The sequence below is a fragment of the Cetorhinus maximus genome, unplaced genomic scaffold (genome assembly GCF_964194155.1).
Source record: "Cetorhinus maximus unplaced genomic scaffold, sCetMax3.hap1.1 HAP1_SCAFFOLD_1813, whole genome shotgun sequence".
Lineage (NCBI taxonomy): Eukaryota > Metazoa > Chordata > Chondrichthyes > Lamniformes > Cetorhinidae > Cetorhinus > Cetorhinus maximus.
Genome location: NW_027597753.1, coordinates 56,950 through 67,371, shown reverse-complemented (window position 1 = coordinate 67,371; position 10,422 = coordinate 56,950). Strand labels below are relative to the sequence as shown.

Sequence of the window (10,422 nt, the reverse complement as noted above, 5' to 3'; positions counted from 1 at the left end):
GCAAAGAGCCGCCCGCCATGCCTCTCATTAACTTCTCACTCCCGGTGAAACCCCCGTCTGTGTTCCCCCTCCTCTCCCCACCCCACCCCCCCCCCCCCCCCCCCCCCCACCATGCCCCGGGAGGAGGCCATTCGGCCTAGCGAGCCCATGCTGGCTCTCTGCACGCCGTTCCAGTCAGTCCCATTCCCCACCCCCGCTCCATTCCCGTATCCCTGCAAGTTTATTTCCCTCGAGAGCCCACCCAATTTCCTTTAGAAATCGTCCATCGTCTCTGCTTCCACCCCCCCCCCCCCGCCCCTCCCTCGCAGGCAGCGAGTTCCAGGTCATTACCACTCGCTGCGTTTAAAAAAAAAGTTCTCCTCACATCCCCCCCCCCCCCACCCCTGTATCTCTTACCCAAAATCTTAAATCTGTGTCCTTTCTGCCTCCCCCAAGTCCTTGTGCCATCAGCCAATGGAACAGCTTTTCTTCGTCGACCTGATCCAAACCTGTCACCATCTTGTCCACCTCTATCAAGTCCTCCCCCCTCCCCCTCAATCTCCTTTGCCCCAAGGAGAACAGGCCCAACTTCTCCAACCCCCTAACCCCTGTCGCTAAAACCCCCTCATCCCTGGGACCGTTCTGGTCAATCTCCTCCGCAACCCTCTCAAAGACCCTCACATCCTTCCCCTAAAGTGTGGTGACCAGAACTGGACACAGTACTCTAGTTGTGGCCTAACCAGAGCTTTATAAAGGTTCAGTGTAGCCCCTGCTTTTGCCACTCAATGCCTCTATTTATGAAGCCTGAGATCCCATCTGCTTTGCTAACTACTCTCTCAATATGTCTTGTCGTCTTAAAAGGGTTCGTGCACATGAACCCTCTGGCCCTGCGCGCTCTGTCGAATTGTGTCATTACGTCTATATTGCCTCTTCCAATCCTTTCTGGCAAAATTCATCACCTCACACTTTCTCTTTCAAATTCCATCTGTCACTTGTCCACCCATTCTGCTCACCTATGGTGATGCAAGTGAGTCAGAACTTGTGTTTATGGAAGTACTTCACAGACAGTTGAGCATTTTTTTTAAGCACTGCCAAAATTGCGATATGAAGAAACAGCCAACTCTGCACAGCAAGCTCCCACAAACAGCAGTGAGGCACAAGGCCAGGCCACTCACTCGTTTGAGGGATAGTTATTGGCTGGTGACATGGGGTTGGGGGTTGGGGGGTGGGGCAGGGTTGGTGATGGGGTGGGGGAATCGATTCCCTGCTCTTCCTGAGAGCACCATGGGGTCTTTTATGCCCATTCAAGAGGGCAGAAGGGCCCTCGGCTTAACGTCTCATCTGAAAGGCAGCTCCTCCAAGAGGGCAGCGCAGCACCAGGAGTCAGCCTGGATCAAGCCTTAGGGGAAGTTTGGGGTTACATGGGGTTATGGGGAGACTGGCCCACCTTTACATTTATTCTTTCATGGGATGCGGGCATCACTGGCAAGGCCAACATTTGTTGCCCATCCCTAATTGCCCCTTGAGCTGAGTGGCTTGCTCGGCCACTTCAGAGGGTAGTGAAGAGTCAACCACATTGCTGTGGGCCTGGAGTCACATGTAGGCCAGACCGGGTAAGGACGGCAGATTTCCTTCCCTAAAGGGACCTTAGTGAACCAGATGGGTTTTATGACAATCGATGATATGAATGTAATACGAATTAGGAGCAGGACTAGGGCCACTTGTGGTGAGATTTGAACCCTCGCCCCCAGGGCATTAGCCTGGGCCTCTGGATTACTGGTCCAGTGACATTACCACTAGGCCACCTCGATCACGAGGGAACAGGTATGAAGAGAATCAGAAGTAAAAAGCTCACGAAATGCTGGCCTTTACCTCAAAGTGAGGGGGATACACGGAAAAGCAGAACGAGGTTCCGTCTTGGTCAGGCCCCACCTTGGGTAGAGCGTCCAGTTCTTGTCACTGGATCCCAAGAGAGCGGCATTGGTTCCAGAGTGGCATTCCCGCCGGAATGCCATTGGGATTAAGGAGAGTTAAGAGGATGAGGAGAAGGTGCTCACATTCTCCTGAGTTCAGAAGGTTTGGGAGGGCGATCGAGGTCTTAAAAATGTCAAAGGGACTCGACAGGGTAGACCAAGCGGAACTATTTCACTCACCCAGGGAAGTCTACAGTGAGAGGGGCACAACTGTAAAATCTCAAGCTAGTGTGGGGAGGGAGTGGGTCTAGATGAGGTTGCTGTCGCAGAGAGCCAGCAAAGGCACAATGGGCTGAATGGCCTCCCCCCTGTGACGTAAGTGTTATCTGGGAGACAGCCCTTCCCTCACAATGAGCCCAGAGCTGCCTCCTGTCACGACTGTGCTCGTTCCTCTGTTTGTGTCGATGATGCTGTGGTGAGTGCCTCCCCCGATAGCCAGACTTTCCTCTCTGCTTCTTCCTGAGCGCACCACCATAGACAGGTGCTTCCTCCATATGACAACATGTTGACATCCTCACACGAGAGGTTGTAGCAATCGGGTGCACACGCTTTCCCTCTCTGTCTGTCTCTCTCTCTCTCTCTCCCCCTGCCTGTCTCCTCTGAAAAACTTGACAGACAATTTCAAATCTGCTTTATTTTTAGGGTAAGGATATGAAGATGGAGTTCAGATACAGATCAGCCGTGATCTAATTGGATGGCTGGCCAGGCTCAGATGGGCTGAATGGTCTCTTCCAGCTCCTTGTACTGTCTCCGCCTCTTGCTTTCTTTCCTCTTTTGATGTCCCTTGTACAATCTGCGATCTTCTTGAGACCTAATCCTGTTCTCCATTCTTTCCCCTCCTTGGGAAGCATAGAGCTTGGCCTCTCCCCTGAGCTTCAGGGCATTGCCCATCCCTAACTGCCCCTTGAGAAGGTGGGGGTGAGCCACCGCCTTGAACCGCTGCAGTCCCTGTGGTGTAGGTACACCCACAGCGCTGTTAGGGAGGGAGTTCCAGGATTTTGACCCAGTGACAGTGAAGGAACGGCCGATATATTTCCAAGTCAGGATGGTGTGTGGTTTGGAGGGGAACTTGCAGGTGGTGGTGTTCCCTTGTGTCTGCTGCCCTTGTCCTTCTAGATGGTAGAGGTTGCGGGTTTGGAAGTTGCTGTTGGAGGAGCCTTGGTGAGTTGCTGCAGAGCATCTTGTAGATGGTACACACACTGCTGCTACTGTGCGTCGGTGGTGGAGGGAGTGGCACCATGTTTACCACTGGGATGAAAGTTGTGTTTGTTTGTTGTGGGTGCAGAGCACAGGGAGCTAGCCCAGCACCAGGATGATGATGGAGGGGGGGGGCGGCAGTGGGGGAAATGATGAACCAGAATAAGGAATTAAAGGGTCAGCAGTGGCTGGGCGGAGGGGGGAGAAATATCCTCTGTGTTCTCGAGACTTCAGGCTGGTTGAGTCAGACAGGAAGGCAGACCTGTGGTGTGACCCCTCTCCTCTCAGTAGCAGGGCCGCGCTGAGGCAGCTTGTTCCATGACTGCCTCTCTGGCGACTCTCAGGTGAGGTAAACATGTTTGTCGGATGTCCCCTCGAGCCTGCACGTGACCCAGCAGCCTCCCGCCTACGTGCCTTCCCGAGCTGGGGGGCTCTTATTTATAATTAGCTGCCGATTGGTTACCTGAGGGGGGGGTCGAGGCCCTCATCGCTGGCCAAACCCCCCGTTCGGAGCGGTGAATTGATTTGGGAAAACTCCAGCAGAGGCTGCAAACAGCAAACTCCCAATTCTTTCACAGATGGAAAATGGGGCCAAGGCCCCTCCAGCCCAGGGCTAATGACTGAGCAGCAGGACTGGTCCCCGGTGGGTGAGGGAAGGGTCTCAGGACGGACCGCGGGTATGGGTTCAAGGGTCGCTTATGATCCTGGGCGAAGAAGAGATTTAAAGGATTGGCTGGGCAGGTTTGTGACCATCTCCCTCCTGAGGGGGCTAAGAGGAGATTTAATGGTGTCTTTAACACTCTTTTTCCTCCCCCTACAATCTCCTCTAGCTGTGCAGCCGAGGGGGTATGAGTTGAGAATGGGCACCGAGGGTGAAAGGGTGGGTTGGAGAATAGACCCCCTTTCCACAACGTGTAGCTGAGACAGAGACCATCGCATCTCCTTACCTCAGAGTCACCCACGTCACATCCTCCGCAACCCTCGACCCCCCCTATCCCCACTGACTCTGGGTGTGCGTATCGGTGCTGGACTTGGATAGATAAGCTGCTGGCGCACATTCTCACCCTCTGACTGGCGCCAGCTACCATCTTGGATAAGGGGTTGGCGTGCTGAAGGTGAAGTGTCTATAGTTTGAACCCCCATTGCCCACACGCCTGGATGAAGAGTATTTTGCTGCAGTTGGCACTGACCCACCCTCCAGAAACAGCTCTGTTCTCCATCTCATTCCTGCCCCCTTTGGGACCACCATCCCAGGTAGTTCTCTCAAACAGCTGGCACGGGCTCGATAGCCTGAGTGCCCTTTCCCCTGTGCTTGTAGGGCTGTGATAGGTTGACCACGCCGCACTGCCCGCCTGCCCCAGGACCAGGAGCAGTGGCGGCGGCGAAGGAACTGGCGGTAATGGCTTGGATTTCTGCCCTGGTTACAGGTTGGTGATAAACTGCCCGCTATCGACGTCCATGAGGGGGACCCTCACTGCGTCGTCAACATTGCCGAGCTCTTCAAGGGCAAGAAGGGGATCCTGTTCGGCGTTCCCGGAGCTTACACGCCAGGGTGCAGTAAGGTAAGGTGCTGCCCTCCACCATCTCGTTGGCGCTTTTCCAGTCAACCTTTTCATTTTCTCTTCCTCCCATCCCCACTCTGGGGCCGCTGTCATTCTAAAGGGGTTGGGTGGGTTGGGGGGGTGGGGGGGTGTGGCGCTGCAGTTCCAACGCCCTGTTCCTCCTGTTTCAGCCTGGGGAGTGTACGCCGATCAGCTTGGGGCTTCACAGAGCCATCCTCGTGAGTTCCAGTTTCATTGTCGCCACCCCCCCCCATGGCATCCCGATAGGATTTGCAGCCAATGACTTTTGAAGTTGGTTCTTCATGAGCCCGCTCTGTGCACAGCAAGATCCCGCAGTGCGACGTATGCCCAGGCAAAGAACATGGGTCAGGATTTTTTTATGATGCTCTCGGTTTAACGTCTCATCTGAAACGGCGCCTGCGACAGGGCAGCACCCAACTCGGCGCTGGCCCTCCGACAACGCAGCACCCCCTCAGCACTGGCCCTCTGACACCGCAGCCCTGGGAGATCTTTTTTCTTCGTTTGTGGGATGAGGGCATCGCTGGCTAGGCCAGCATTTATTGTCCATCCCTGATTACCCCTTGAGAAGGTGGTGGTGAGCTGCCTTCCTGAGCTGCTGCAGTCCCTGTGGTGTAGGTACACCCACAGTGCTGTTAGGGAGGGAGTTCCAGGATTTTGACCCAGCGACAGTGAAGGAACGGCCGATATATTTCCAAGTCAGGATGGTGAGTGGTTTGGAGGGGGACTTCCAGGCGGTGGTGTTCCCGTGTGTCTGCTGCCCATGCCATTGTAGATGGTAGAGGTCATGGGTTTGGAAGGTGCTGTCAAAGTGTGAGTTTGTATTGCTGTGTCGATTTTTGTGATCAAGCCGCTGGAGTAGGATTTGAACCTTCGGCCAAGAGCGCTGCCCACTGACCCTCCACTGATAGCGGGAAAGGGCTGTAATATTTGGGTGGATGGCTAGCAGGTGCGATATTTGGGTGCTTCTCGCTCGGCAGAGTGTTCTTCACCACTCTTCCCCTTGAACTGGCTCGGTTAGGTCTTTGCTGGATCACTGGCTGCAGTATCTTTCCACACTCACTCTAACTCTAGACTTGGTTTCTCTGTTCTTAACCAGTCTCACTTGCCCAGCTACATTGAGAAGTATGAGGAGCTGAAGAAGAAGGGAATGGATATCATCGCTTGCATTGCGGTCAACGATGCTTTCGTCATGAGTGCCTGGGGGAAGGAACAGAAAGCTGATGGAAAGGTAAGTTTGAGACGGACAGAGAGAGAGAGAGAGATGGGGCGGGGGGAGAGAGACAGACAGACAAACAAACAGAGAAAGAGGGAGAGACAGACAGGGGTGAGAGAGAGGGAGAGAAGGACAGACAGACAACTAGAGTGAGACAGACAGACTGAAACACAGCCTGTCTCCGACGCCTTCACATCCTTCCTAAAGTGTGGCGCCCAGAACTGGATGCAACACTCCAGCTGAGGCCGAACTAGTGGCTTATACAAGTTCAACAGGTTGCTCGTGTACTCTGTGCCCCTATTAATAAAGCCCAGGAAACTGTATCCTTTATCAACCACTCTCTCTACCTGTCCTGCCACTTTCAATGATTTGTGCACATTTACCCTCAGGTCCCTCTGCTCCTGCATTCCCTTTAGAGTTGCACCCTTTATTTTATATAGTCTTCCCACATTCTTCCTACCAAAATTAATCACCTCTCATTTCTCTGCATTGAACTTCATCTGCCACTTATCTGCCCATTCCACCAACCTGTCCATGTCCGTTTGAAGTTCAACGCTATCCTCCTCACAGCTCACAATGCTCCCAAGTTTCATATCATCTGCAAACTTTGAAATTGTGCCCTATACATTGTGGTCTAGATCATTATAAGATATCAGGAAGAGCAAGAGTCCAGCACTGACCCCTGGGCAACTCCTCCACAAACCTTCCTCCAGCCCGAAAACATCCATTAACCACTACTCTCTGTTTCCTGTCACTCAGCCAATTTTGTATCCATGTTGCTACTGCCCCTTTTAATCCAGGAGCTATAACTTTGCTCACAAGTCTGTTGTGTGGCACTGTATCGAATGTCTTTTGGAAGTCCATGTACACCACGTCAACCGCATTGCCCTCATCAACCCTCTCTGTTACCTCATCAAAAAACTCCCAAGTTAGTTAAACATGATTTTCCCTTAAATCCATGCTGGCTTTCCTTGATTAACCTGCATGTGCCCATGTGACTATTCATTTTGTCCCGATTATTGCTTCTAGAAGTTTCCCCACCGCCAAAGTTAAACTTACTGGCCTGTAGTTGCTGGGTTTATCTTTACACCCAGTGTTGCCCACCTATTTGGCTAAAGGAGGCATCGTGACTGAGCCCGATCTCCTGCACCCACCACGTGCGTTCCCTTCCCCAGCAGTGATCAGGGACAGAAGCTGTGTCTGGCTGTGGTTCTTTTCCCCTGTGTCAGCTGCACTATCCCCTTTCACTGTAATTCCCCACTTGCCATTTCAGTATTGAGAACGTGAAGCATTAACCGATGGGGGATTGGGGAGTGTTTCACAATGGCCTGGCTCAGGAATCTGGCTCTTTGCTTCGTCTGAGTGCGTCCGTAAGGGGCTAATTGTCTGATACTGTCTCTCTTTAGGTGCGAATGTTGGCGGATCCCACTGGAGCCTTCACACGAGTGAGTAAAGAAACTCCTGTTCCAACTGTTTTATTCATTCACAGGATATGGGTGTTGCTGGCTGGGCCCAGCATTTATTGCCCATCCCTAATTGCCCCTTTGAGAAGGTGGTGGTGAGTCGCCTTCTTGAACTGCTGCAGTCCCTGTGGTGTAGGTACACCCACAGTGCTGTTAGGGAGGGAGTTCCAGGATTTTGACCCAGCGACAGTGAAGGAACAGCCGATATATTTCCAAGTCAGGATGGTGAGTAGCTTGGAGGGGAACTTGCAGGTGGTGGTGTTCCCATGTGTCTGCTGCCCTTGTCCTTCTAGATGATAGTGGACACAGGTTTGGAAGGTGCTGTCGAAGGAGCCTTGGTGAGTTTCTGCAGTGCATCTTGTAGATGGTACACACACTGCTGCTACTGTGCGTCGGTGGTGGAGGGAGTGAATGTTTGTGGATGGGGTGCCAATCAAGCAGGGCTGCTTTGTCCTGGATGGTGTCGAGCTTCTTGTGTTGTGGGAGCTGCACTCATCCAGGCAAGTGGAGAGTATCCCATCACACTCCTGACTTGTGCCTTGTAGATGGTGGACAGGCTTTGGGGAGTCAGGAGGTGAGTTACTCGCTGCTGGATTCCCAGCCTCTGACCTGCTCTTGTAGCCACAGTGTTTAGCTGGCTGGTCCAGTTCAGTTTCTGGTCAATGGTAACCCCCAGGACGCTTGCGCCTGTGTTAAATCTGGATCCTTCGCCAGCGAATCATGCGCCAGTCTACCTGTTTCGAGAGAGAGACTCCCAGGTCCACTGTGTAGGATACCGCCCAGACTGTAGAACCAAGCCAGGGCAATTGTAACTGAGGGAGCGAGTTTGAGGAGCAGTGAGATAGATGGAGTGTTAGTAACAGAGGCTGACGTTCCTCACCCCAGCCTGTCATTTCCCTTGTGTTTTGACAGCGACGGAGGGGAGTTGAGCAGATTGAATACCTTTTGCGGGAGATGAGACAGAGCTTTGAGAAAGGCAGCAGTGTTTGCATTGCTGTGTCGATGGGCTGAATGGTCTCTTGTAAACGTTTAGGGTTTAATGGAAGAAAGGGGCTTGCAGGCACTGCCTGTCAAACCCTGTGATTGCCCCCTGATCCGCCTCCCCCTCTCTGCTCAGGGGTCCGGGAGTGGGAGATGCTCCTGTGCCACGTGTCCCCACCCCCCACCCCGACCCCCATTCCCCATGGATTAACCTTTCCCTCTCTCTCCGCAGGCCGTGGGTCTCGAGCTGGAAAAGGAGCAGTTAATCGCAGCTTTGGGGAACAAGAGGTGCAGGAGGTAAGCTGTGCGTTTTAATTCTCTGGGGCCGCTTTTGATATTTGAGACCTGGGCCGTCCTGTCAAAGGCTCAGTTCCCGGCTGCTCCTTCGTCCCCAGATGCCGCCCCCCCCACCCACCCACCCAGGGCAGTGGCACCTCCACAATTTGTCTTTTAAAAATGTATGTCCTCTTGGGGCAGAGTTGCGAATGTGAAGGGATGCCAGGCTGTGTCCGCCTGAGACTGTAACCACACAATGATCAGGAGAAAAATCTCTCACCTCCTCCCTCCCTGTTTCCCTACCAGCAGCTAAAGGGCATTGAGACATCCGTGCTGTACCTGTCCTGGGAGTGTTTGATGGGGACGGTGCAGAGGGAGCTTTACTTTGTATCTAACCCCGTGCTGTACCTGTCCTGGGAGTGTTTAATGGGGACAGTGTAGAGGGAGCTTTACTCTGTATCTAACCCCGTGCTGTACCTGTCCTGGGAGTGTTTGATGGGGACAGTGTAGAGGGAGCTTTACTCTGTATCTAACCCCGTGCTGTACCTGTCCTGGGAGTGTTTAATGGGGACAGTGTAGAGGGAGCTTTACTCTGTATCTAACCCCGTGCTGTACCTGTCCTGGGAGTGTTTAATGGGGACAGTGTAGAGGGAGCTTTACTCTGTATCTAACCCCGTGCTGTACCTGTCCTGGGAGTGTTTGATGGGAACAGTGTAGAGGGAGCTTTACTCTGTATCTAACCCCGTGCTGTACCTGTCCTGGGAGTGTTTGATGGGGACAGTGTAGAGGGAGCTTTACTCTGTATCTAACCCCGTGCTGTACCTGTCCTGGGAGTGTTTAATGGGACAGTGTAGAGGGAGCTTTACTCTGTATCTAACCCCGTGCTGTACCTGCCCTGGGAGAGTTTGATGGGAACAGTGTAGAGGGAGCTTTACTCTGTATCTAACCCCGTGCTGTACCTGTCCTGGGAGTGTTTGATGGGTACAGTGTAGAGGGAGCTTTACTCTGTATCTAACCCCGTGCTGTACCTGTCCTGGGAGTGTTTGATGGGGACAGTGTAGAGGGAGCTTTATTCTGTATCTAACCCCGTGCTGTACCTGTCCTGGGAGTGTTTGATGGGCACGGTGCAGAGGGAGCTTTACTCTGTATCTAACCCCGTGCTGTACCTGCCCTGGGAGTGTTTGATGGGGACGGTGTAGAGGGAGCTTTACTCTGTATCTAACCCCGTGCTGTACCTGTCCTGGGAGTGTTTGATGGGCACGGTGCAGAGGGAGCTTTACTCTGTATCTAACCCCGTGCTGTACCTGCCCTGGGAGTGTTTGATGGGGACAGTGCAGAGGGAGCTTTACTCTGTATCTAACCCCATGCTGTACCTGTCCTGGGAGTGTTTGATGGGGACAGTGAAGAGGGAGCTTTACTCTGTATCTAACCCCGTGCTGTACCTGTCCTGGGAGTGTTTGATGGGGACAGTGTAGAGGGAGCTTTACTCTGTATCTAACCCCATGCTGTACCTGTCCTGGGAGTGTTTGATGGGGACAGTGTAGAGGGAGCTTTACTCTGTATCTAACCCCGTGATGTACCTGCCCTGGAAGTGTTTGATGGGGACAGTGTAGAGGGAGCTTTACTCTATATCTAACCCTGTGCTGTACCTGCCCTGGGAGAGTTTGATGGGAACAGTGTAGAGGGAGCTTTACTCTGTATCTAACCCCGTGCTGTACCTGTCCTGGGAGTGTTTGATGGGTACAGTGTAGAGGGAG

General features: G+C 53.1%; 1 protein-coding gene across 1 annotated transcript; it reads left to right on the top strand.

Moving 5' to 3' along the window:
- Positions 1-4,552: 4,552 nt before the first annotated feature.
- Positions 4,553-8,690, top strand: prdx5 (peroxiredoxin 5; the record flags this gene model as incomplete). The annotated part of the gene is made up of 4 exons (XM_078537037.1): positions 4,553-4,711; positions 5,829-5,960; positions 7,352-7,390; positions 8,622-8,690. Coding segments are annotated over 4 exons (399 nt in total), but the record flags the coding sequence as incomplete, so codon positions are not given.
- Positions 8,691-10,422: the final 1,732 nt, after the last annotated feature.